Raw genomic sequence first — 25,236 nt, forward strand, 5'->3', positions numbered from 1 at the left:
CTGTGAGCTTGCAACTGAATGTTGTAGGCTTGTAGCTAGCAAATAGCGTATATGTCGCTGTTTCGAATTCGAGCTCAGCCCAGATTCGATCTGGTGGCTGAGTATTGACACCCATTGACAGCACGAACCAATCTCGAGCGCGCAAGTGATCAGCCCGCCCGCCCACTTCAAGTATGGAGTCCAGAGTCCAGGCGCGAGCGACGCGACGAATCCGGAACTGCTGCGGAGTGTCGTATGTTGCCACAACACAGATCAAAATATGCTATAGCACGACTCGCCTTGCACAGCTACACTCCTACTAGCTCCTGAACAATAGATGTCGGCCTTGCACGAGAAGCAGCTGGCCGACCTAGCAAGGTCATCGTCGGCCGTCGAGAGCATCTCGCCATATCATCCAACACAAGGCTCGGCGCTCGACCCAAACAGCGCTGATTTTGATGCTCGGCAATGGACACAAGCCATGTACAGACTACAGCAAGACGCTGGAAAACAAGGCCGCTCCCTTGGATACTCCTTCAGGCGTCTGAGTGCTTTTGGGCATGGCACCGACATGGATGTTCAAAAGACAGTATCTAGCGTCTTCCTCGAAGTAATCAACGTCGCAAAACGGCTTATCGGCATCAAAGGACAGCGTATCGATATATTGCATCCGATGGATGGCTTGGTCCGTGCCGGGGAAATGCTCGTAGTGCTTGGTCCGCCAGGCAGTGGATGCAGTACATTTCTCAAGAGCATCACGGGTGACACAGATGGCTTCATGCTTGGTACAGATGCAAAGCTCAACTTCCAAGGCATCTCGTACCGTGACATGACTTCGCGCTACCGAGGCGAAGCCAGCTACACTGCCGAACTGGACGAGCATTTCCCAAACTTGACTGTCGGCGAGACCCTCTTCTTTGCAGCCAAGGCTCGTGCGCCCCGCAAGACTCCTGGCGGTCTCTCTCGTGATGCTTGGGCGTCGTTGATGCGCGACGTCATGATGGCTACGCTCGGCATCAGCCACACGCTCAACACCAAGATTGGCAATGACTACATACGTGGTGTCTCTGGCGGTGAGCGCAAGCGTGTCACCATTGCAGAGGCTGCCCTCTCGCGTGCAGCAATTCAAGCTTGGGACAACTCGACACGCGGCCTTGATTCTGCAAATGCCATCGAGTTTTGCAAGACCCTCCGGCTTCAAGCTGATTACTTTGGCATCACGCCTGCAGTGGCCATCTACCAAGCCCCTGCGTCGGCCTTTGATTTGTTTGACAAAGTATTGCTTCTCTACAATGGACATGAAATCTATTTTGGCCCTGTCAGCCAGGCCAAAGACTACTTTGAGAGGCTCGGCTTTGAATGTCCAGCACGTCAGACGACACCAGACTTTCTGACGTCCATGACTGCACCAGATGAGCGTCGTGTCAGGCCAGGTGCTGCACCTCCTCAAACGCCGCTCGAGTTTGCTACTGCCTGGCGAGCATCAAAGGAGCGTGCTCAACTGCTGCTAGACATTGCCGACTACGACGCGATATTTCCGATCGGAGGCCCTGTACGAGATTTGTTCGAAGATTCGCGCCGGGAAGAGAAGGCATCCGTCCAGCGTGCCTCATCACCATACACCTTGTCTTACCGCGAGCAAGTTGCGCATTGTCTGTGGCGAGGTTTCCGCAGGCTCGTGGCTGAGCCCACGCTGACTCTCTACCAGCTCTTGTCCAATCTGCTGCTGGCCATTATTGTTGGCACTGTCTTTCTCAACCTCAAGCAGGAAACCAATGGATTCTTCAAGCGCGGCTCTCTGCTCTTCTTCGCCGTGCTGCTCAACGCGCTGGCTTCGGCTCTGGAAGTGCTTCTGCTGTACGAACAGCGCGATATCTGTGAGAAGCATGCACGATATGCATACTATCATCCATCTGCAGAGGCTTTTGCCTCCATCTTAACCGACTTGCCCTACAAAATTTCGAATGCAATTACCTTCAATGTGGCACTGTACTTCATGACCAACTTGCGGCGCGAGGCTGGTCCCTTCTTCTTCTTTGTCCTCGTCTCTTTTCTTGTCACACTATCAACGTCGCATTTGTTTCGAACACTCGCTGCCGTCAGTCGCTCGCTTGTTCAGGCTCTCGTTCCCACTGCACTCATAACCTTGGCGCTCGTCATGTTTAGTGGCTTTGTGATTCCTGTCGTTGACATGCTTGGCTGGTCACGCTGGATTCACTGGCTCAATCCACTCTCATATGGGTTTGAGTCGCTCATGATCAACGAATTCCACGGGCGAGACTTCAGCTGTGACAGCCTGATACCGACCTATGGATCACTTGTGGACGGCACGCAAGTGTGCTATACTGTTGGATCGGTCGCTGGTCAAGACTTTGTGAATGGTGCCAGCTACATCGAAGCTGCGTATGGCTACGTACACGACAACAAATGGAGAAATGTGTATATCCTTGCAGGGTTCACAATCTTCTGGGGCCTCACATATCTGATTGGTGTCGACTTTATCCAAGCCAAGAAGAGCAAAGGCGAAGTACTCGTCTTTCGCCGGCGTCAAAAGCGCAGAGATGTCGAAGCAGCATCGCCCGTCTTGCCCTCTGCCAAAGCACAAATGCAGATTCAGCAGCAGACTGCCGTCTTTCACTGGTCCGATGTCTGTTATGATGTCCGCATCAAGAAAGAGACACGGCGCATCTTGGATCACGTCGATGGTTGGGTCAAGCCAGGCACTCGAACAGCCTTGATGGGCGTTTCAGGTGCCGGCAAAACGACCTTATTGGATGTGCTTGCATCGCGTATTACGATTGGCGTGGTTGGAGAGATGCTCGTTGATGGTCAGATTCGCAATGCGGCGTTTCAGCGGCAGACGGGATACGCTCAGCAGCAAGACTTACACCTGGACACTTCGACTGTTCGAGAGGCTCTCACCTTTTCCGCGCTTCTCAGACAGCCGGCGCACATCCCAAGGCAAGACAGAATCGACTATGTTGACGAAGTCTTGTCCCTCCTCGATATGGTGGATTATGCAGATGCTGTCGTTGGCGTGCCTGGCGAAGGTCTCAATGTCGAACAACGGAAACGTCTTACGATTGGAGTGGAACTGGCTGCACGGCCAGCGCTCTTGCTCTTTCTTGACGAGCCAACCTCTGGTCTCGATGCGCAAACATCGTGGGCTATCTGTGACTTGCTCGAAAAGCTTACCAAGGCCGGTCAAGCCGTGCTCTGTACAATCCATCAACCATCCGCCATGCTGTTCCAGCGTTTCGACCGACTGCTCTTGCTTGCTCAGGGTGGACAGACTGTCTATTTTGGCGATATCGGCGAGGATTCTCAAACACTAGTTAGCTACTTTGAGGCGAATGGTGCGCCGAGCTGCCCACCCAAGGCCAATCCGGCCGAGTGGATGCTCGAAGTCATTGGTGCTGCTCCCGGCTCCCACTCAGATCGTGATTGGCATCAAGTCTGGCATGCTTCTCCTGAATACCGCACAGTCAAGGCTACGCTGCATGATTTCGCATCTGCTACGCCAGGGTCACTCGACGTCCAAGATCAGTACGCTGCCCCGTTGTTTGAGCAATTCAAGGTGGTGACACAGCGTGTCTTCTCCCAATACTGGCGTACACCCACATACATCTACAGCAAGCTCCTTCTCTGCGTCCTGGGCGCCTTGTTTGTTGGCTTTGTCTTTTACAAGTCACCCAACAATCTGCAAGGCATGCAAAATCAAATGTTCGCCGTCTTCATGCTCTTCACGACCTTCCCGCAACTGGTCAGTCTGATGATGCCTCATTTTATCAAGCAGCGCTCCTTGTACGAGGCTCGGGAGCGACCGAGCAAAGTGTACTCGTGGAAAGTCTTCATCATGGCAAACATCGTTGTTGAGCTGCCATGGAATACATTCTTTGCTGTGCTCATGTTCTTCGCCTTTTACTATCCAGTTGGCTTTGCCAGAAATGCTGAATTCACAGGCGCCGTTGCAATTCGTGGCTTCCTCTTCTTCCTCTATGTCTGGCAATACATGCTCTTTATCTCGACGTTTGGCAGCCTCATGATTGCTGCACTCGACAGCGAATTGGCCAGCAATCTGGCGGAGCTGCTGTTTGCCTTGTGTCTCATCTTTTGTGGTGTCCTCGTCAATGTCAAGAGCTTGGGCAAGTTTTGGATCTTCATGTGAGTTGTCCCACAAGTCTGTTCGATGCTAATATCAGGTACTATGTCAGTCCTTTTACCTATCTGGTGAGCAGCATGCTGTCAGTGGGTATCGCCAATGCGCCCGTCACATGTAGCCAGGTGGAGCTGCTTCGCTTCAACGCCCCAAGCGGCACATCATGCGGTGAATTTATGAACGACTTCATCACAGCCGCAGGTGGATATCTTGTGGACCCACTCGCGAGCGTCTGCGAATACTGTCGAATTTCGGAAACCAATACGTTCCTAGCGGCAGTGTCGAGCAAGTACGCGCATCGCTGGCGAAATTTTGGCATACTTTGGCTATACATCTTGGCGAATATCGTCGGTGCCATCTTTCTCTATTGGCTAGCACGGGTGCCCAGGACTCGAAAGGCTCAACCCCAGCTGAAATGAATTTCTTATATCATACATGTATAATACTTCTCATGAGATCTCTGCGGACTCCCCGTTCTGACGTTGCTGAAAGCATTTGAAATGCACATGGTGTTACAAGGGGCCTTCGCCCCTGATTTGTTAGTCTTGAAGACTTGAACAAATTTCGCATGTGGCCATCTGCAACATTTTGACCCCTGAAAGTTATGGTCCGGCCATTTGCTTCACTTGGACTTTGCGATGAGCCACAACAAGACACTGCTGGCAGGATGCTACTGAGTCGATGGCCCTCATTGTTTGCAACCGCCCTACTCATGGCTCGCACTGGTCCAGCTTCAACGGGCCGTGGCAATGCTTCGCCAGCTTTTCCAGGTTCAGGTGTAAAAGCGTGTCAAGGACTGGTGCTCAACTACACTTCGATCGTTCGCGGACAAAAGTTGTTTTCTGTGAAGTATGTTCCGCAGCCGGATGAGCCTGTGAACGAAGACTATTGCAATGCCTGGTGCCGGGACAAAGTAGTAGACACATGGTTCGAAGGAGGCTCGTGGCGGCTATTGAAGGTGCCTCCACACAAAGTCAAGCCAGAAGCATGCTTGGCTGGTGACTGGATGTGCATCGACTCGCCTGCCAGTCAAGCATATTTTGCCGTGGACAGAATCGGGAGTTTCGTCATTGATATCACATGTTATTGTACTGTCGGACTCGTCCTGGAGAGAGTGCACAAAGAGAATCAATTTCACAAGGTGAAAAGCGAAGATCCTTCAGGCGGCTGGCGAGACTTGTGGATCAACGTCTCATGTCAACCTGAGGAACTTGGACAGCGAATAGCCGTGAACGGGTGGCAATTGAAAGATGCTCGCAGCACCGGAGACGCTGACTGCTATCACGAGTATGGTATAGACGATTGCTGGTGCGACGATACAGGGCTTGACACGTGTGAGAGATTCGACACGGATCTGTACTTTATTGGCAACAAGTACCAGGGAGACGAGATCCGGACTCGAGACAGGCCGAGCATCAAGGCGCCATCCATAATCACACCCCGCGATGAGATACGACCAATTCAGGATCTCGACTTCGTCACAGGCTGGGACGACTTGTGGACAAGACCAACGATACCCCACGAGCTCGAGACTGAACAAGAGGAGTGGGACGCTCTGAGAATTTGGCAAAAGCACCCCGACGAGATCGAGGATGCCGTGGCAGCTGCTGCTGTAGAGCAAAATGATGGAGATGGACAATGATGATGGCGCTTTTGCATCTATTCTACTGTCCTGAGTCTCTTGGAAGAGTCATTAGTCTATTCAGCCTTAGTCCCTGACCATCTCATACTTCAGACGAGCATGCTCGGGCTTTGCAATTTATACTTGATGTTGGTTGCTGGCGTATTTACGAACTACGTCATTTATATATTTGGCCAGTTGCAGCGGGTAACACAACGCCAAGTACATGTAGCCCACCATTGTCTCTGTATACCATATATACTAATCATGCGATTCACAAACGCTCTCCTGGCCCTCGGCCTTGGCTGCTCAGTCAACGCTCAAATTCTCTCCGACATCGTTAATGCAGGCAACGTTGCCGCTTCAGCCGTAACCGGCGCTTTCGGGGCGTAAGTCTTGCCAAGAACCTTTGCAGACCACATACCTAACACAGAACAAGTGCCACCTCAGGCGCTGCTTCAGTCGGTCAAGTCATCACTTCCGGTGCTGGCGGTGCACTCAACACCGTCACGTCCGGAGCTGCATCTGTAGGCCAAGTCGTTACTTCGGGCGCAGGTGGTGCATTTAGCACTGCTACATCCGGTGCGGGTGGTGCTTTTTCAACTGCAACATCCGGTGCCGCTGGTGTCGCAACCGGTACCGTTGCCTCGGGTGCCACGGCACTAGCTTCGTCGGCCACGCGTGTGCCTAATAACGTTGCAAGTGCCGTTTCCTCAGCCACGTCACGAGCAGCTGCTAGTGCCGCTCCTGCTGTCCAGGCAGGCGCCATGGCCGGTGCGGGTGCCATTGCTTACTTCTTGCTTTGAGCAAGAAGTTCACTAGCCAACTCAGAACATGTAAACTTGTAAGAATGATAATAAAAGCTGATTGTGCCGATCGCTAAATGTATTCCGCCGTCGCCTGCAACGGTCCTGGTGCTTTTGCGAATCCTGCCCGCCGTTTGCCAGTCTGCCTGTCTACGCCAATATCGCCCCATTGAATCCCGTTTACCGGAAGCTTGTTGTATGAGGCCAATTCCTTGCAAGCAGCAAAGAGAACCTTTCCATTGCCGTACATGACGGGCTGTTTGCCCTTCAAGGGCCACCACCAAGCACCAAGAATGAAACCGACAACGCAAATTGGAATCGTGTAGGTCACGTAGCCCCAAGCATCCTTTTGCGAACCATATGTGAAGCCCAGGATAATGATGTTGGGTCGGACCAAGACTTGTGCAATGTCTTGCTTTTGCGAAATAGCAAAATGCGCAAGCACACCCGTGGCGAAGAGCATGAACGTCATGAGGTACGTCAATTCCATAAATCTCAATGGTCTCGTCCCTGCAAGATGGCTCTCGGCCGTGCGCGGCTTCTTGACTTTGCGAGCATAGGAGCGCCACTCAAATTCCAGTGCAATCTTGACGAGCAATTCGGTGCCAAAGGCAAAGAAGACGGAGAAGATGAACTGAGGGATATTGGCTGCGATGATGACCCAGATTTGGGCTCCAAGCGTCTCACCACGAGGCGCACTATAGAGTGCTTCAAGGTCGGCGACGAGTGCACCATAGCAAATGGCCATGATGATGAGTGGTCCGACCTCGAGCCAAGTGAGGAAATGAATGATTCGCTTGGTCTTGTCTGGGTCAGCCTTGATAATGGTCTTTGATCCTTTGCGGTCCACCAGACAGCCCTCATCCGGCACGAGGTGCGGCTGGCCAGGCACAATGACTAGGAAGTCGCCCATGAAATTATATCGTTTGAGGCGCCAGTGCTTGCGAGCTACCAGGAGAATGACGGCCGCTTTGACAAGGATGATGATGGAGACAACAAACGAGACCCATGGCCTGATGACAATCAAACAAGTTCCTGTTGAGATTTGTGATGCAAGATCCTTGCGTGAACGAAACTCTAAGGATTCCCCAAAGATGGCGTTGAGCAGCAGATGCATTGGCAAACTAGTCACAGCCATAATGAACCACACAAAGATGGCCGGCCGATGTTTGCGATGAAACATGGCGAACACGGAGTTGGTACAGAACGGCAGTGACGAACCGGGCGTTTGCAGCTCGTGCTCGATATCATTCATGGTTGGACTAGTACAGAGCTGTTGAACACGCCCAGAGAGCATCATAATGAAGGTTCCAAACATGTTGAGGCCGAGCGAAATGAAGCGCAACGGCCACTGAATGGAGTTGCACGGCTTCTGTGTCAATGGCAACGAGATGCGATACCAGTTGAGGGATAAATTCTTGCTGGCATCCGATTTCAGCGCGTTGGCAGCCAGGCAGATTGTCAAAATCAGAAAGGACAGCCCACACAAGACGAAGCCCCAAGCAATGTAAGTTGGGTTATCAAAAAGCTCGCTGATGCGCTGCGACGTTCTCATTATGCGCGCCCGGAGGCTCGGCGTTGAGACGCCTGCTGAAGAGACGGTCGTCACCGTCGTTGTCGCAGCATTGACCTTGATGTCGATTGGTGTCACAGGCGTGATTAGGACAGTTGGGTCCGGTTTGCTCGTCGTGGGCAGCACCGTAACGATGCCAAGGCTCTTGCTCATTGCCCCAGCAGCGAGACAGGCAGCACGCGTGACGCTAAGCTATGGGACTTGAGTAGATATCGAGAGCAAATGCATCGCGCTATGATTGTTGTGAGCGAGCCTCTTCCATCGCACGGGTCTGCGAGTCCCTAAAACACAGAAGGGCCAGAACCTTAGACTTTTGCATGAGGCCGCGGCGACGATAAAGTGGAGTCGTGGTGGTGTACCCGTGGGCGCGGTCAGCAATTGGATCGCTGTGCCGCTTTCCGCACAGAAGTTTCTCTTTTCGGCCTCCCGATTTGCAAGATCACGACGGCAGTAAGCGAACCGTTGCGCGCTAGCTTCAGCCTGCAGGTCACAGGCGACGCGTACGTGCTAGAATCAGTACTGCCATGATGTGCTATCTATTTGGCCTACGGAACAAGGTAGCTCGAAAGCCTGGAAGTAGGACGATTGGGGCATCGAGACAGACTCTTAGTGGTCTTACAAATGAGGGTCTGGTCGAAATCTTGTAACCTCCTCCATTGCCCAGTCAAGTTCCATTTTTTGACAGCTGCGGCCAAGTTGGCCCATGGATCTCGGGTACTTGGCTCTACGCTGACCATCCATGTACTCTTCCGTCGACCGAACGATTCTGCCCGTATGTCGCTCAAAGGCATCTACATGTTTGGATTATGATCCACTGGCAGTTCCAGATTTGACGTCGAGCGCTAGCCTAGCACAATGCATGCGTCGGGCGTTTTCATTTGGCAGCAAGAAGCCTTATAATCTATGAACTGCGGATCCAACTTTCTAAAGTTCGCGAACTTCGCTACTCTGGAGAACAACTTTTTGGTGCTTCCGTTCTCGTTCACGCTGAGTATATATGCATGTTGGTCGGCTGGGCTGGAGACTGAATGTCTATCAGCACTAATCTCTCTCGCATCTTACAATGAAGGCTTCACTCAGCTGGACTGCGGTGGCTCTATTCATTCTCGATGCGCGAGCAGCGATTGAAACACTTGAACAAGCAAGAACAAGGATCCTGCTCGAGGAAGCATCGAGAATGAAGCGACAATACTATGGTTACTTCGGTCCTCCTGCTGGATCTATCGCAGTGCCTCGCGATTGTCTGCCTGGACCCCTTTCGCCTCAACAACTCAGTCAACTTTCCGGTCAACTAGGTCCTATGTATCAAGTACCCTCAAATGGTTCTTCGATGACAGCAAGAACATCGAGATCGTTTCCTCCTTCCTCCGCCGCTTCTTGCGGCGACACTGTGTTTGTCGGTGATATCGGACCCTATCGCACACAAGAATATGGCAACTACAATGGAAAATGGGTTCCATGGTGGATGGAGCCTCATACAGGCATGTACTGGCTCGTGGATGCACAGACAAATTTTCTCATCTACAACACTGCAATCAGCAACATCAACAGCACTTAAAGCTACGGGCCGACGATCGTGAATGCCAAGTACATTTCCAGGAATGTGACTTACTCTAGTCCAGTCTTCAGAACTGCTTCGACGACAGTCATTGAACAAGCATGTCAAGTAGGAGTTCGGTCCTGCGGCTATAGTCCACAGTTTCAGAGGTCACAGACGCCAAACTACATCGATCGCGGATCACTCGCACCCATGCAGACCTTTACTTGCAATTCTCCCATCACCATTGCCATCGGACAGAGACCATTTCCTCAGGCGCAATTCCTGGATGGCCGTACCTGCATCGTTGCAGCAGATCTCGTCTACACATATGACGCTCAGGACACAGACGACGAGTATGTTTTGGACGGAGTGCTGGTCCCCGGCCAGCGACCTGTGGAAACTGTCACCAGGGGCTATTACCAATCTTATGCACAGTGCAATACTACAAGAACATTCTATAGCTCGCTGAGCCTGGTGTCTTGTCCAGACCCAGTTGCTGGCGGCTTCACCAACCCGCTGATCGACCCACGGGCACTCAAAACACAACCTATTGATGTCCCAACGATCCAACTTCAAGCGGTGGCCTTGCCCACGCCACCCAGTCTGAGACCCCCTCCTCTCTTGATACCCAGTCCTAATCTTGGTGGAACTGAATCTGGCTCTGGCAGCAATTCAGGAATTGGTGGAAGTGGTGGAGCCGCTCCTGAGCTAATCCCAGCTCCTGATCCGGCTCCTACACAAGCTGCAAGCTCGCCAGCTATTGACAATGGTTCTGGTTCTGGTTCTGGTTCTGGTTCTGGTTCAGACTCAGACTCAGGCTCAGGCTCAGGGTCAGGCTCAGGTTCTGTGCCACCAACAGGCGACAGTGGGTCCGTTGCACCTGTCCAGGCAAACAATGTTGCTCCTGCAGGCGGCGGCGGCAGTTCTGCTGCTGGATCAGGTATCGCTTCCGGCAGCGGGCAGACAAACGGTAATAGCAACAGCAACAATGGCAATGGCAATGGAGCTGTAGCAGGTACTGACAGCTCGGTCAACAATGGTGGCTCGAAACCGGTAGCCAATGCAGCTGCGGGCGACGGGCAGGTCTCGACCAACAATGGCGTTTCGGCCGGCACTGCGCCTGGTATTAGCGGAAATAGCGCCCAAGCCGCGCCAGTCGCCGGCAGTGCTGGTACGTTCGCCTCAAGTCCTGGAAGCGGCCAGGCAGGTTCATCTGGGTCAGGTGTAGGTATCGCATCTGGCAACACTGGCAGCCAAAACTCGGGTCTCGCAGGATCCACAGGCAACACGGTTTCAGATGGTAGCGGTCCAGTCAACGGTGATGTACAGCGCAGCGGGGTCCTTGCCCAATCGTTGCCCGAAGGAGCCTTACCCATTGCACCAGCTCTGGTTTCTTCGGCCAGTAATGCGGCAACTGCTGCGTCTCAAGCACTCGCCGCGGCAGGCATTACACCCGCCCCTAAGCAACAGCAATTCACTGATGCCGCAGGCGCGATAGGCAATTTGCGGTCTGCATCAAGCCAGTTGGCATCAGTAGCAAGCACTGCTACTGGAAGTGCCTTGAGCTCTATTCGTGCCGCTCAGTCTTCCATCGCCGCTGTACTTTCTTCCGTTGACGCAGTCGTCGCCACTGCAAGTGTATCGATAGCCAGAACAACGACCAATGCGCAAGGGTCGCGCATCACTACATCATTGCTGGCCGCCGCGACTGCTCTTTCTTTGCGTACTTCTCTTTCAACAAACAGTGCTGGCATTGTTTCTACCGTCGTAGAGACGGATATTCTTACGAGCTCACCGAGCGCGACAGTGCAAGCATCTGTCAGTGCCACTCGTTCTTCTACATCTAGAGCAGGTGCTCAATTGACTCATACTTTCCACGGCACACACCTGTCGGCTGCCATGTATGGGCTGTTTGTCTGGTGTTTGGCTCACTTTTAAGGCTAGTGACCAGCTTCCTGGCGACAATCTGTAATTTAATAGATTTGTATAACATATGACCGCTCTGCGGTCCATCTTCAGTCCCCTGGTTGCGTTCTTGACGGAAGTGTATTTGAATTCGCGGATACGCACGGGTATTCTTGCCCTGACCTGTACAGCTGCAGTTGTCAACGAAAATGAACCGAAGCGCGAGTGCCCATCTCGAGAATTTTCACTTCGTTCGAACGCCAAGAGCTAGCGCTAGACCTCTGAAGAGGTACTACAAGCGAAGGCCTAGCTAGAGAGGGATGCGCGATAGTCTACTTTCCAGAGACAGAGCTATAGCTATACCGTTCGGCGTCTCGCCGAAAGGTCCTTCTCTCGGGAATTCAGATACTGTTATCACGAGCGTCTTGGTGGCCACAGTTGCAACGTCATGTCTGATTCTTTGCTTGAAGTCGCCAAAGAAGGGCAAGGCTGCCGACGAAGAAATAGATCCTGATGCACGCTATAGTATACGGTTAGAGAAGATGGCCTTGGCCTTTGTCCTAACGCTTGGCCTCGCTCTGTTGATGGTTGAAATAATCCAAATACATCACTCGCCCTTGATGGCATCAAGTGTTGCTTGGCTATACCTGACTCTTCTCATCGTATTGCTTGTCTTCTCTGCCAACTATAGGCGTATCTTCTCATTGGCAATTCATGTTGCGACGGTCGGTATCATCCTCCATCTTGCGGAGCTGGCAGCGGTGTACAAAGCCCTAGACCGGCTTCCGCCGCTTGACTTCATGACGATGCTACAACGTCAATCGGTCTATATGCCCCTTATGTCAGCATCAGTTCTGCTTCTCGTTGTCGGGGTAGCAGTCGTGATACCACGAGCGCCGCCAATGCAGTACAACGATAAGCCGGTTGCTCAAGTTGCGAATGCTACGATATGGTCGCAGCTGGTTATGGGATGGTGCTGGCATGTCATCAAAGTATGCAAAAGCAATCAAGATGCAAATCAAGACGACCTCGATGAGCTCCTACCCGAGATGCGGGCTGAGCAACTTTTTCTGGATATGCAAGCAACTAGAGGGAAAGGCTTGCTCATGGTCCGCTTGGCAAAGCTCTTTCGTGGCTACTTGCTTGCCGAAACTATCATGTGTCTTGCTGCTGCAGTCTTCACCTTTGCACCAAACTATTTCCTCTTGGAAATTATCAAATTTGTCGAGCGACCCACAGCTGCCTGGCGTGGCGTGGCACTTGTGATCGGCCTGATCCTGACTGGACAGGTTCAAGGCTTACTCACTGCTCAAATATGGCATATCTCTGCTGTTCTCATGCAGCAACAGAGCAGAGCAGCTGTCAGCATCGAAGTTTACGAGAAGACATTGAGGAAGCGCAACAAGGTTGGCCAAATTGAAGAAGATCAAGGTAGCAAACAGAATGCCGTCAACTTGATGAGTCTGGATGCAGATCGAATCAGCACATTTTTCTCCTACAGTTCCTTCTTGGTTCAATCGCCCGTCGAGATTGTCATTGCGCTTGTATTTCTATACCAGCTGGTTGGATGGACTGCCATGCCTGGTGTCGCCGTACTTTTGCTCTTTCTGCCCGTTACCGCATGGACTTCGAAGTTGTACTTTAGCTCACAAGAGAAACTCATGCATGTGCGAGACAAGCGAATCGCACTCATGCAGGAAATCCTGTCTGGACTCCGGCAAATCAAATTTCAAGGCAATGAACAGCATTTCATCGAGAAAGTTGGCAAGGTCAGAGCAAAGGAACTATGGCAGCTCACAGTGTCTTACATTGGCTATGTTTCAGTCGAATTCGTCTACATCATAGCCCCTGTGTGCATCATCAGCATCACCTTCGCAATCTACACGGTCTATGTCGGCAATTTGACGCCAAGCATTGCATTTACTGCTATTGCTGTCATGCAACAATTGCAGTTCGCCATGAATATCATTCCTGAGATTGTGGTGGACGCCATCACTGTTTGGACATCTGCACGCCGTATCGACGCTTACTTGGCTGAAGATGATTTGCCCTCTTCAACGAGCGGTGAATCAATCGTCACGATAAGAAACGCTGACTTATCTTATGCTGGTTCCAAGACCGAGGGCAATCCCCCCATCTTACAAAATATCAGCGCTTCATTTCCAGTAGGAGAGCTTTCTGTCATTACTGGCAATACTGGATGTGGAAAGACTTTACTGCTTACAGCAATCCTCGGAGAGGCTCTGGTACTGAAAGGATCTGTTATGGCACCACGTTCGCCACAACAAGAGCACAGTCTCTTTGTCGCTCCCGGCGACTGGGTCATCCCAGAGATGATAGCTTATGTCGCGCAGACCGCTTGGCTTGAGAATAAGAGCATCAAACTCAACATTTTGTACGGTTGTCCATTTGTCGCATCTCGGTACGCTCAAGTACTTGAAGCCTGCAGTCTCAAGCGTGATCTTGAGATTCTCGAAGACGGTGATGAAAGTGAAATTGGCGAGCGTGGTTTGAATTTGAGCGGTGGTCAAAAGGCTAGAGTCGCACTTGCTAGAGCGGTCTACTCTCGAGCCGGGGTCGTGGTCATGGATGACGTTCTCTCTGCGCTTGATGCGCATGTGGCAAAGCATGTTGTTGAGAAGTGTTTGAGTGGGTCTTTGATGCGAGGAAGGACTCAAATTCTCGTCACGCATCAGGTATCGCTTGTGCTTTCTGTCGCAAAGTATGTGCTAGCCTTGGAGAATGGTACCGTGAAGCATGTTGGACCGGTCGATGAGCTCAGGCGGACTGGGTCTTTGGAACAGCTCGTCGATTTGTCCGTCAAGCAAGTCGTCCAGGAAGAGGAGGCAATTGAGCAAGTTGGCAAGCCAAAAAAGTCGACTGCCAAAAAGTTGGTACAAAAAGAGGTCAAGTTTGTTGGCATGGTCAAGATTCGTGTCTACTTGCGCTTCATCCGGGCTTTGGGGCCTTGGCCGTTCGCTGTTGCCATCCTGGTTCTCATTTTAGCAACGTTGTTTCTCGATGCGGCATGCTCATATTGGCTGCGACTTTGGTCTGCCAGTGACCCTAACCAGTACACTCTGGGACACTGGATCGGCGTCTTTGTTGCACTCGAACTCTCATCTGCAATCGCGAATCTCGTCTCGATGGCGCTCGTCTTCACTGGTTGTATTCGAGCAGGACGAAAGATCTACATGGAGATGCTGGAAACCGTGATGTATGCTCCACTTCGTATGTTGGACACTGTCCCCGTTGGCAGATTCGTGAGTCGGTTTTCCAAGGATGCCGAGGTCGTTGATTCGGATCTTGGCAAGGCCTTCTTTTACGTCTTGCAGAATGGTGGCTATGTTCTCCTCACGATTGGTATCTGCGTTGCAATTCAGCCAGTCTTTTGCTTGCCCGCTATCTTGCTCGTTGCCTTTGGCATCTGGATTGGGCGTTACTATACCGGTGCAGCACGAGCTTTGAAGCGACTTGACTCTGTCAATCGCTCGCCCATGTATGAAGCATTCTCAACAACCATCAGCGGTATCACTACATTACGCGCCTTTGGTTCCCAGACTCGCGCACTTAAGCTGTTCTTCAAGCATGTCGACAACATCAGTCGTGCTCGTTTCTTCAACATGGGTATCAACCGCTGGTTGAGTGTACGCTTCACGTCTATTGGCAATCTGTATGTGTCTGCGATTGGCCTCTTGTTGGTCCTCAATGCCCGACATGTCAATGCCGGTATGGCTGGGTTTGCAATGTCATTTGCCTTGCGTTTGCAGATGCAGTTGATGTGGGCCATTCGACGATACGGTGAGCTCGAACAACACATGAATGCGGCTGAGCGATGTTTCGAATACACTGATATGCCAACAGAGGCGCCACACTATCTGGAAGAGCCGCCAACGGATTGGCCTTCGCAGGGTGTCATTGCATTTGAAGAAGTTGAACTCAAGTATGCTCCTGATCTGCCCTCTGTCTTGCGCCGCATTAGCTTTTCCATTAGACCTCAAGAAAAGCTTGGTATTGTTGGACGTACCGGGAGTGGCAAGACGACTTTGACGTTGGCTCTATTCCGCTTTCTCGAATTGCATCATGGGAAGATTATGGTGGATGGCATTGACATTTCGACGCTTGGCTTGCATGACTTGCGTTCGCGCATGACCATCATTCCACAGGAACCCTTCTTGTTTGAAGGCACACTGCGGAGTAACTTGAGCGAGACTGCGACTGACGACGAACTGCACCTTGCATTAGCACGCGTTCATTTGACGGGCGCTGTGTTTCGCAATCTCGACAGCCCAGTAACAGAATCTGGCAGCAACTTTTCAGCTGGACAACGGCAGCTTCTATGTATGGCTCGTGCACTCATCCGAAAGAGCAAGATTCTTGTAATGGATGAAGCCACGGCGTCAGTAGATGTGGAGACAGATGCCTTGATTCAGCAGACTTTGAGGGAGGCCTTTTCGGAGTCGACGTTGTTGACCATTGCGCATCGGCTTGCATCCATCATTGACTATGACCGTATCTTGGTATTGGATCACGGTCAGGTGGCAGAAATGGGCACGCCCAGTGAGCTGATGGCGAAGGAGGGCGGCGTCTTCAGGGAGATGGTGCAGGCTGCAGGATTGGTGTGGATTGACCCCATCTGAATAGAGCCTCAGCGTGGGAAGAAAGGGAAGTTGGGAAGATAAAAAGCAGGAAGCGATCCATAGAAGGACTTGCTCTGGGACGCCATACGGCTGCAGGTAAGTTGCATCAGCGATGAGCAAAGACGCAGGGCAGGCAGTATAGCGAGATGAATTTATTGCTATTCTGGCACCTCTTATACTAGATCCCTGCGCCTTCGGGTGTCTGGATCGATGAATTTGAACTCTTTCTGATACGACTGCCTCTCTCGAGTCCTTTGCTCCGTGTCTCCATACAGCTGCTGACCGACAGAAGCAATGATTTCCAGAGGCAAGAAGAAACACAGAGACTGAATGTGGCAACACGATTAGACCTAGGTACCAGATGCCCACGAAGGACTATACAACCTTCGCGAGCAATGCTGAACAACTTAATTGTTCCTTATGATTGCCAACAAGCAAGGTCGCCGTGCTGTTTTCTTGCATTTGAGAAGCACTCCATTTGGAAATGATGAGACGCATATTGGCAAAGCGTACTGGGAACTTGGCAGTGTTTCGTAGGCCGCAAGGTCTGCGTGATGCTGTCATGGGAGCCCCAGGACGCACTGAAGCTCAAACATTTAAGTCGCTGATCCATACCAACGCTCTGTAGTATCGTAGAGTCTCATGAAGACTTCTCTTGCCTGCGAATCTCAACACGGTCAACCGCGTACTTCATGCGATTGCGTTCCTGAAAGCGCTGGAAGCGACATCCTTCAAAAGTCGCGAGGGACATGGCCACGAATGTGCCTGCACCCCAGTTGAGCGAGTGGCCTACTCTGCGTGTCCAAAAGAATTTCGTAGCACCAAGCAGACACGCTGAGCCCACGCCGTAGAGTAGCGCTTGTCGCGCACAGGGCACTTCATTGATGTGTGCCAAATCTTGAAGTGTGATGGTGGAGATGGCTTCCTTGATGGCCGGTTGCTGTTGCTGCTGAGTGCTGTGTTTGAGTGCATCGATAGTCTGCTGCCGCCGCCTATCTGCCTCTGTCGCCTCGTGACCCTTATCCATGTGCGTCTCTCGAGCTTCTTGTCTTGGTTTCTCTCTTGAAAATGGTCGCCGACGACATCGCGACGTTGGACCAGACCACAGACAAGCACAGACAGAGGAAATGCCGAGCCAGCAGCTGGCAAAGTCATACAGGCGCAAGTATAAGAAGCTCATTGATCAATTCACCCTCGTCACAGCACGCCAACACCACCTCAACCTACAAGTCACGACGCGTGCGCAAGCTGCTCTCAAACTACAGGCGGAGCTTGATCTCTTGCTTGATGTCCTCTTCGACGGCAATGCAGTCGACTTGAGCGCTATCAAGGAAGCAGGGAGTCATGCGGATTGGGTCAAGGAAGTGCTGGCTGCGCATGAAGCGACAGCTGCAAAGAAATCTGACGCTGCCAATGGGGACTCTATCGATTCATCACTAGTGATGAGAGATACTGCTGCTCGTAATGCGGAGCCAGTAAAGAAGGATAAGCCTCAGACATCAGCTGGCCTCGGCATAGATCAGGGACAAACAACCCGTGTGCCAGCCTCAGAAGGAGGTCCCTCACAAATTCTAATTGACCTGGCGAGTGCAGCACGCGCCATGCTGGCTGAACAGCGCAAGATGGAGTTATCTGTGGGATACTGGCATCAACCGCAACCGCCGCACCTCGCGGATCTACCATGGGATCTGGATTTGGAGAGTAAGACGGGGAGTTATGTGGAGGATGTCCAAGCGCAAGTGACACGATTGAAGCAAGAACGCGCAACGGCTGCTGCAATGATGGAGAGAACAGATGACGCATCGCCAGTCATCAATCAGTCTGCGAGTAAGAAACGTGCTTCTGGTGCTGGCAAGAAGCGCGTAGCTATGGACGACGAGGATGACTTTGGTAAGCGTAAAAAGAAGCGTCGACCTGGAGTCTGAGACCAACTCCTTCTCCATGCTGTATAAATAGACAAAATAACGACCTCATGTCTTGCCTACATGATGGTTTGCTGTTCTTCAAGAAAAGCTTGCCAGTTCTCGCGAAGGCCTTCTTGCACGAGATACCCGGCATCACCCAAGACGGCCTGGACACGCGCCCGATCACCCGCTTCACCTGCAGCGATGCCATCTGCTTCCGTCACATTGACATGGCCTTCCCCTTGTAATGCCAAGCAACACCAGCCAATGACAAGCATGCCCGGTGGTCGTTGATCGCCGACTCGTTTAATGGCTTCTTCAATACCAGCCAGCGTACTGAGGACCATGCGTTGGTCTTTACTTGAGCCACGCTCAATCAAGGCAATGGGGAGGTAGGGTGGGTATGCATCGCCTTCTCTTGTTGTTGTAACGTTCTCTGCATCTTGCACAGGGCTGCCCGTCAGGGCTGTCAAGAGCTCGCCAATCCTGGCAACACCCATCAGGACAATAAGTGTGCGTGCTCGTTTATAGCTCGGCATAATGCTTGTCTTGCCAAGCCGTCCAACACCTGTGCATAGGATCAGAGAATCAGAGACACCGCGCTGTGTGACTGAAATGTCAAAAAGGAGTGGTGCTGCGATTGCTGAAGAAATGCCAGGAATGACAATCGCATCGATGCCATGTTTCCGAAAGAAGAGAACTTCTTCACCACCCCGACCATAGATGTATGGATCACCTTGTTTCAAGCGAATCACGGTGCCCGTCTCGTGTTCTTGACAAAATTGTAAAGCGAGTTCTTGTAGTTCCTGTTGTGCGCGTTCTGCATTGCCAGGGAACTTTTTGGCAATGATGAGTTCTGTGCTCGCTGGGACGAGGGCGAGGACAGCACTCGGAACGAGTTTGTCAGCGAGGATGAGGTCTGCCTTTTTAATGGCATTGTGTGCAGCAACTGTCAAGAGACCAGGGTGTCCTGGACCACTACCAATCAAGAGCACGCGTGGTGGTCCGTGCGGTTGAGCTGGACTGGGTGCCGACAAGTTGAGAGCATGCAGCGTCCCTGGCGTTCTCGGCAGCGATGAAAGCTGTGCGTGACTATTCGAGCGCGAAATCATGGGCGTTGGATTCGCTGTAGGCGCTTGTGGCGTACTCGCACCGTCGAAATCAGCAAGAATGCGATCCATGTCTTGCTGGCGTAGTCTACCCAGTGTCTTGATGGGCCAGTACTCTGAAACTTGCGCAACCCACTTCATCCGTCGAATCTTGACCTCTTCTGGAGATTCCTGCTGGAAGTAATGATTGCCAGGTGAAAATTGTTGGACAGGAGAGTTGAGGGGTGCTTCATTGTCTTCCTCCTCTTCAACTGAGAGTTCTGCAATCTTTGTACGGATGGCAGCCACATTGTCGACAGCTTGGCCTATTTCAGTAGGAAGCGCAGAAATGATCTCCCGCTTGATGCGTGTCCCGAGTCTGCATCCTTTACCAAATGTATTGACAGCTACTTGTAGAGCATGTCCCGTATTACCCGTCCGCCAACGATGCGTCGCAGGAAATGAGATGGTATTGAGATCTGTATGATCGACAATATTGAGGTGAATCCGACGACGCTTGCAGTAGTCTGAAATCTCTCTACAAGACTCGCTGGATCTCCGTTGCGGCATGTTGGACAGTGTATCTGTGACGCAAACGACATCAAGCTGGTCGAGCTGTGAAAGAGCAACGACCGCTTCTGTTGTTTCTAGATAGGCAACCTGACCTTGTTCTATCCGATATAGAAGCTCGGGGTCTACAGGCAGCCCTGGGGCATAGGAGACGTAGGTCTTGTAGCTTGCTTCAAGAGCAGAGAAGCAACGTGCAGCTGCGAGCCTGTTGTGGCCAATAACGAGAAAGCAAGCCGTGGCAGCGGGCTTTAGACAGACAAGGAGAGAATCATGGGGTGAGACGGTAGGGAACATGCAGCGATCTTACGGCAGAGTAGCAGATTGGAAGCGAGCTAGGCAAGTTGATTGTGGTGAGTAGTCAGCTGCAGTGTCGAGTTGCCAATTTCGAAGGATTCTTATCTCTCCCATTCGCGCCCCAGGCGGTTTATATAGACGTTTCACGAATTTAAGCGGCAGCACTAGCCGTCGCTCATCGTTAAATGTAATGAACAGTACCCTTGAATCAGTATTGAAGCTCCGTATGATAATCAATCATGTTGGTGACTGCTTTTCCCCAATGAACTGGTGGCCTGCTTCGAAGCGCAAATGATCAGATGGCTTGGCTAAGGATGTCTGCATCTTCCACTACCTATCAATCCCCTGAACAAAAGGGCTGTAGACTATCCGCTCCTCAATGTATGCTTTCAGTACATGCTTTAGCTATACACGGATCGAGTAGTAGTAGTATTCACAACATTATGGATGTTGTCCTGCACGCTGATGCTATTCACCGTGGTGGTGGTCAAATCATTCCTACCTGCAGGCGTGTCGTGTATGCTGCTCCGTTGCTTGTTGAGCCAGCGCTCCAGGAAGGCATCCGGAGCGTAGTGTCCTCTGACCAGCTCTAAGCATGCGTACACCGTCTCAGCGGTCTCAACACCGTAGGCAGATACTGCAAGTTGGGTGATGATACAGTGCCATAGTGTGTGAAGGCTGACCAGAACCGCATCATCGCCGCACGCAGCCAAAAAATCAGCCGTTGTTGATACCGGCAGGAGCACTAACGGAGACGTGCCAGAATTCTTGATGGCATAAATTGCCTGCCTGATGAAGTCATACCAGTTTGACCCATATTTCTTGAGCGGTGACTTGCTGAGCGTGTCAATCGCCAGGCGCAGCGTCGCTTTGTCAGGTTGCACACACCCGAAGTATGACGGATTCCCGGGAATGGGAAGTCCGATGATGGGAACCATAGACCAGATGTGGTCATGAGACTCAGGCTCCACTGGTAGTGGTGGAGCACGAACAACTCGGGACGGAGTCGCGAAAGAGGGAGTCTGTTGCTCCAACAGGTACTGCTGTACAGCAGCTTGCACTGCAGCCTGCATATCAGGCGTCAAACGCTGCATTGGTGCAGCTTGGTCGTTGGCTGGGGTTACCGGCCGATTTTCTGGGGATACCAGTCCGTCTGGGATTACCGGATGGTGAGATGACATGAGAAACAACGCGACTGTAATCTGGTTTTTATCTGAGCGAACGAACAAGCACTGGCGTGAAACACCAAATGAGTTACTAGATAAGAGAGTGCAGATGGCCTGTGATATAGTGTGTCTGCGTCGGCTCATTTCGAGAGGGGTGACGACTCACGCCTTGCTCAACAGTAGGTGGAAGTTCGGATCGCTGTTGTCACTGTACACGATGAATATCAGAATATGCCTATGAATCTATGAGACTATCTATGACTATGACTCTGTGAGACTATGAGTCTACTCTACTGTCTAAATCTATGATGCGCTGCAAAGGACATCGCGACAATGATTGGCTCTTATCTTTACTTTCCTCGCAGATGATTGGCTCTTTAGCACAAACCTCGCTCAAATTAAGCGCTCTCATTGGATCTCTCATGCTCCCGATCATAGGAAGAGTGCCAAATTCTTTGATTTTGGCAAGTCTAATTATTGTCGGCACTTCTCTGAGGCTCCACTGGACCTCCAGGATTTGAACTTTGCCGATATCAAAGGATTGCTCGACCTGGAATCCTTTGAATATCGCAAGTCTCGAATCTGACCCTCAAAGACGCGTCCAACAGAGCACACACAACCCCATCGAGCAGGCCATGGACACGCCCACCACAGCTCCCTCCAGTGTCGATGGCAGGACGAGCAAGGAACGTCGCCAGGACGCACACAGCAACCTCGATGCCGCAAAATCGGCCGACTCTGCAAAGCGCTTTGCCTTTTTGCTTGGGCAAACAGACCTCTTCCGCCATTTTATCGACTTGAAAGGTTCGTTGCTTCTATGCCCATACGCGTACAAACTGACCAGTAGCAAGCGAAGACGCAGAATTTGCGGCAGAAGTAGCAAAAGCAACTGCTTCAAAGACCTCAGCCAAGGGCAAGCCAGCGACAGGTGCAGGTAGGCACCGTAAGTCTGAGAAGGAAGAGGATGCAGAGCTCCTCAATGATAAGGACAGCGATCGTACCATTTTCACTGAATCACCGCCGTATGTACATGGGCTGTTGCGCGATTATCAAGTACAGGGCCTCAACTGGCTTGTATCCTTGTATGAAAACGGCATCAATGGTATCCTTGCAGATGAGATGGGTCTGGGAAAGACTTTGCAGACCATTTCGTTCCTTGGCTACCTGCGCTACTTTAGAAGCACGCCAGGGCCTCATCTTGTGCTTGTGCCAAAAAGTACCATGCACAATTGGTCGCAAGAGTTTAAGAGATGGATCCCAGAGATTAATGTGCTGCTGCTGCAGGGAGAAAAGCAGGAGAGGCAAGAGCTCATCAAGAATGAATTGATCGATGGAGACTGGGATGTTTGCGTGACTTCTTACGAAATGGTCATTCGAGAGAAAGCCGTCCTTCGCAAGTTCGCCTGGGAGTACATCGTGATCGACGAGGCGCACCGGATCAAGAATGAAGAGTCACTCCTCTCCCAAGTCATTCGCATGTTTAATTCACGCAACCGATTGTTGATTACAGGTACACCTCTGCAAAATAACATGCACGAGCTCTGGGCACTCCTGAACTTTTTACTTCCCGACGTGTTTAGCTCATCAGAGGCGTTTGACAACTGGTTCTCACAGCAGTCGGCAGATCAAGATTCTGTCGTCCAGCAGCTACACAAGGTGCTACGTCCATTTTTACTTCGTCGCGTCAAGGCTGACGTGGAAAAGTCACTCTTGCCCAAGAAGGAGGTCAACTTGTATGTCGGCATGAGCGAGATGCAGCATACTTGGTATAAGCGACTCTTGGAGAAAGACATTGATGCCGTCAATGGCGCTGGCGGCAAAAAGGAAGGCAAAACACGACTGCTCAATATTTGCATGCAGCTACGCAAGTGCTGCAACCATCCTTACCTATTTGATGGCGCTGAACCCGGGCCACCTTTTGTTACGGACGAGAAACTCATCAATGACTCTGGAAAGATGGTGCTTCTTGACAGACTTTTGCAACGCATGAAGGCTCAAGGCTCTCGCGTCCTCATCTTTTCACAAATGTCGAGGTTACTCGATATCATGGAAGACTACTGTTTCCTTCGTCAGTACGAGTATTGTCGCATTGACGGACAGACCTCGCACGAGGACCGAATTTCTGCCATTGACGAGTACAACAAGCCGGACTCGAGCAAGTTTTTGTTTTTGCTTACAACGCGCGCTGGAGGGCTCGGCATCAACTTGACTACAGCCGATGTTGTGGTTCTCTTTGACTCTGATTGGAACCCTCAAGCCGATTTACAAGCAATGGATCGTGCTCATCGAATTGGCCAGACTAAGCAAGTATACGTCTACCGCTTCGTCACGGAAGGTGCAATTGAAGAAAAGATTCTTGAGCGTGCCGCTCAAAAGCTACGACTTGATCAACTCGTCATTCAGCAAGGCCGCGCAAAAGTTGACAAGAAGGAGTCGAAGGATGATTTGCTCTCCATGGTGCAACACGGTGCTGAGCAAATCTTCCAACGCAAGGGCGATTCCATTGGTGCTGCGGATGACAACTTTTTCGATGAGATCCTCAAGAAGGGTGAGGAGCGCACTGCTGAGCTCAACAAGAAGTTTGAAGGTGTCAATGTCGAGGACTTACAAAAGTTCACCAGCGACAACACCTACGAATGGAATGGCGAAGACTTCACCAAGCGCAAGCAAATGACGGGACAACTCTGGATTCATCCTTCAAAGCGTGAACGAAAGCAAGAAGGCTATTCGATTGATGCGTACTACTCAAAGGCCCTCAAGACGGGCTCACACCAACAAAAAGCACCACCCAAGGAGCGTGCACCTCGTCCACCTCGGCAAATTCACATTCAAGACCATCAATTTTACCCGGCGCGCTTGGCAGAGTTGCAAGAGCAAGAAACTGCATTCTTTCAAAAGGAGCAAGGGTACAAGGTCCCTGGTATTGAAGAGGACGCGCAGCTTGGCGAAGAGGAACGAGCTGAAGAGCAAGCACGCATTGAAGCCGAGCAAGCTCGAATTGACAATGCTGTTGCCTTGACAGAAGAAGAACAGCAGGAAAAAGAGGAACTGGCACAAGAAGGCTTTGGCGATTGGCAACGTCGTGATTTCCACACATTTATACGCGCTTGTGAGCGTCATGGTCGAAACGCCTATCAAGCCATTGCACAAGAAATGGAAACGAAGACTGAAGAGGAGGTCAAGACGTACGCTGAGGTCTTCTTCGCTCGCTATGATGAGGTGGATGGACATGAGCGGTACTTGCAGCAGATTGAAGCCGGTGAGCATCGTATTGCGCAGTCCGAACGACAAGCTACATTGCTGAAAAAGAAGATGGCACTGTATAAGAACCCCATGATGCAAATGCGTCTTGTTTATGCACAAAACAAGGGCAAAGTGTACACGGAAGAGGAAGATCGTTATTTGATGGTTCGACTGCATCATCATGGTCTTGCACGCGAAGATGTGTATGACTTGTTGAGGCAAGATATTCGCGAGTCGCCACTCTTCAGATTTGATTGGTTCATCAAGTCGCGCACGCCAGCAGAGTTGCAGCGACGATGCCAGTCATTGCTCAATATGATTGTCAAGGAGATGGGCGATGACAGGAAGCGTGCAAAGGATGAGGAGGAGAGCGAGAGTGAAACGAGTGAGGTGCTGCCGAAATCAAAGAAGCGCAAGGGTCTCAATGGACAAGCAAGCGGGACGAGTACACCCATCACGAAGGGTAAGAAGAAGGGTGCCGCTGCCTTGAGTGCTGCAGGAACGAGGGAGAGCACGCCGAAGCAGCAAAACAAGTCAAAGGCGAGCAGTGCAGCCAAGCAACAGGCCGCTGAACCTGAACCTGTGGTCGAGCTGCCTCCAACCCTCTCTGGACGTGTCAGGAAGCAAGCCCGTCGCTGAGACATTGATGCTCATCCTGTATAGCTGGCGCCGGTGCCTTAGAGATGCATGTAGAAATTGTGACTGTTGAATCTCTGCTACGCGTCACTTTTGGGCACTCAACTCAGAG

At 51.5% G+C, this 25,236-nt stretch overlaps 11 protein-coding genes across 11 annotated transcripts; 7 read left to right on the top strand and 4 right to left on the bottom strand.

Annotated features, from left to right (window-relative positions):
* Nucleotides 1–34: 34 nt before the first annotated feature.
* On the top strand, nucleotides 35–4,650 carry BCR37DRAFT_278219 (putative multidrug resistance ABC transporter). Its single transcript, XM_040866809.1, has 2 exons — nucleotides 35–4,143; nucleotides 4,182–4,650. Exons 1-2 carry the CDS (start codon nucleotides 317–319, stop codon nucleotides 4,555–4,557), a joined length of 4,203 nt encoding a protein of 1,400 aa, XP_040726048.1. The 5' UTR covers nucleotides 35–316; the 3' UTR covers nucleotides 4,558–4,650.
* Nucleotides 4,651–4,742: 92 nt separating this feature from the next.
* Nucleotides 4,743–5,780, top strand: BCR37DRAFT_386770 (uncharacterized protein; the record flags this gene model as incomplete). The annotated part of the gene is made up of 1 exon (XM_040870474.1): nucleotides 4,743–5,780. One exon carries the CDS (start codon nucleotides 4,743–4,745, stop codon nucleotides 5,778–5,780), a length of 1,038 nt encoding a protein of 345 aa, XP_040726049.1.
* Nucleotides 5,781–6,026: 246 nt separating this feature from the next.
* On the top strand, nucleotides 6,027–6,565 carry BCR37DRAFT_392213 (uncharacterized protein; the record flags this gene model as incomplete). The annotated part of the gene is made up of 2 exons (XM_040871120.1): nucleotides 6,027–6,148; nucleotides 6,193–6,565. The coding sequence occupies 2 exons, from the start codon at nucleotides 6,027–6,029 to the stop codon at nucleotides 6,563–6,565; spliced, it is 495 nt and encodes a 164-aa protein (XP_040726050.1).
* Nucleotides 6,566–6,745: 180 nt separating this feature from the next.
* Nucleotides 6,746–8,291, bottom strand: BCR37DRAFT_386772 (uncharacterized protein; the record flags this gene model as incomplete). Its single annotated transcript, XM_040870475.1, has 2 exons — nucleotides 6,746–6,755; nucleotides 6,814–8,291. 2 exons carry the CDS (start codon nucleotides 8,289–8,291, stop codon nucleotides 6,746–6,748), a joined length of 1,488 nt encoding a protein of 495 aa, XP_040726051.1.
* Nucleotides 8,292–9,201: 910 nt separating this feature from the next.
* Nucleotides 9,202–11,616, top strand: BCR37DRAFT_386773 (uncharacterized protein; the record flags this gene model as incomplete). The annotated part of the gene is made up of 2 exons (XM_040870476.1): nucleotides 9,202–9,623; nucleotides 9,768–11,616. The coding sequence occupies 2 exons, from the start codon at nucleotides 9,202–9,204 to the stop codon at nucleotides 11,614–11,616; spliced, it is 2,271 nt and encodes a 756-aa protein (XP_040726052.1).
* Nucleotides 11,617–12,413: 797 nt separating this feature from the next.
* On the top strand, nucleotides 12,414–16,223 carry BCR37DRAFT_346002 (P-loop containing nucleoside triphosphate hydrolase protein; the record flags this gene model as incomplete). Its single annotated transcript, XM_040867657.1, has 1 exon — nucleotides 12,414–16,223. One exon carries the CDS (start codon nucleotides 12,414–12,416, stop codon nucleotides 16,221–16,223), a length of 3,810 nt encoding a protein of 1,269 aa, XP_040726053.1.
* Nucleotides 16,224–16,518: 295 nt separating this feature from the next.
* Nucleotides 16,519–17,293, bottom strand: BCR37DRAFT_378741 (uncharacterized protein). The gene has a single exon (XM_040869112.1). The coding sequence runs from the start codon at nucleotides 17,248–17,250 to the stop codon at nucleotides 16,864–16,866; it is 387 nt and encodes a 128-aa protein (XP_040726054.1). The 5' UTR covers nucleotides 17,251–17,293; the 3' UTR covers nucleotides 16,519–16,863.
* A 57-nt stretch (nucleotides 17,294–17,350) lies between these two features.
* BCR37DRAFT_392219 (uncharacterized protein) lies at nucleotides 17,351–18,148 on the top strand (the record flags this gene model as incomplete). The annotated part of the gene is made up of 1 exon (XM_040871121.1): nucleotides 17,351–18,148. The coding sequence occupies one exon, from the start codon at nucleotides 17,351–17,353 to the stop codon at nucleotides 18,146–18,148; it is 798 nt and encodes a 265-aa protein (XP_040726055.1).
* Nucleotides 18,149–18,204: 56 nt separating this feature from the next.
* BCR37DRAFT_346162 (tetrapyrrole methylase) lies at nucleotides 18,205–20,079 on the bottom strand (the record flags this gene model as incomplete). The annotated part of the gene is made up of 2 exons (XM_040867669.1): nucleotides 18,205–19,184; nucleotides 19,281–20,079. 2 exons carry the CDS (start codon nucleotides 20,077–20,079, stop codon nucleotides 18,205–18,207), a joined length of 1,779 nt encoding a protein of 592 aa, XP_040726056.1.
* A 274-nt stretch (nucleotides 20,080–20,353) lies between these two features.
* BCR37DRAFT_277461 (uncharacterized protein) lies at nucleotides 20,354–21,672 on the bottom strand. The gene has a single exon (XM_040866806.1). It carries the CDS (start codon nucleotides 21,387–21,389, stop codon nucleotides 20,481–20,483), a length of 909 nt encoding a protein of 302 aa, XP_040726057.1. The 5' UTR covers nucleotides 21,390–21,672; the 3' UTR covers nucleotides 20,354–20,480.
* Nucleotides 21,673–21,823: 151 nt separating this feature from the next.
* BCR37DRAFT_378743 (SNF2 family N-terminal domain-containing protein) lies at nucleotides 21,824–25,196 on the top strand. Its single transcript, XM_040869113.1, has 2 exons — nucleotides 21,824–22,049; nucleotides 22,093–25,196. The coding sequence occupies exons 1-2, from the start codon at nucleotides 21,881–21,883 to the stop codon at nucleotides 25,125–25,127; spliced, it is 3,204 nt and encodes a 1,067-aa protein (XP_040726058.1). The 5' UTR covers nucleotides 21,824–21,880; the 3' UTR covers nucleotides 25,128–25,196.
* Nucleotides 25,197–25,236: the final 40 nt, after the last annotated feature.

This window comes from Protomyces lactucae-debilis (genome assembly GCF_002105105.1).
Source record: "Protomyces lactucae-debilis strain 12-1054 chromosome Unknown BCR37scaffold_7, whole genome shotgun sequence".
In the NCBI taxonomy this organism is placed as follows: Eukaryota; Fungi; Ascomycota; class Taphrinomycetes; order Taphrinales; family Protomycetaceae; genus Protomyces; species Protomyces lactucae-debilis.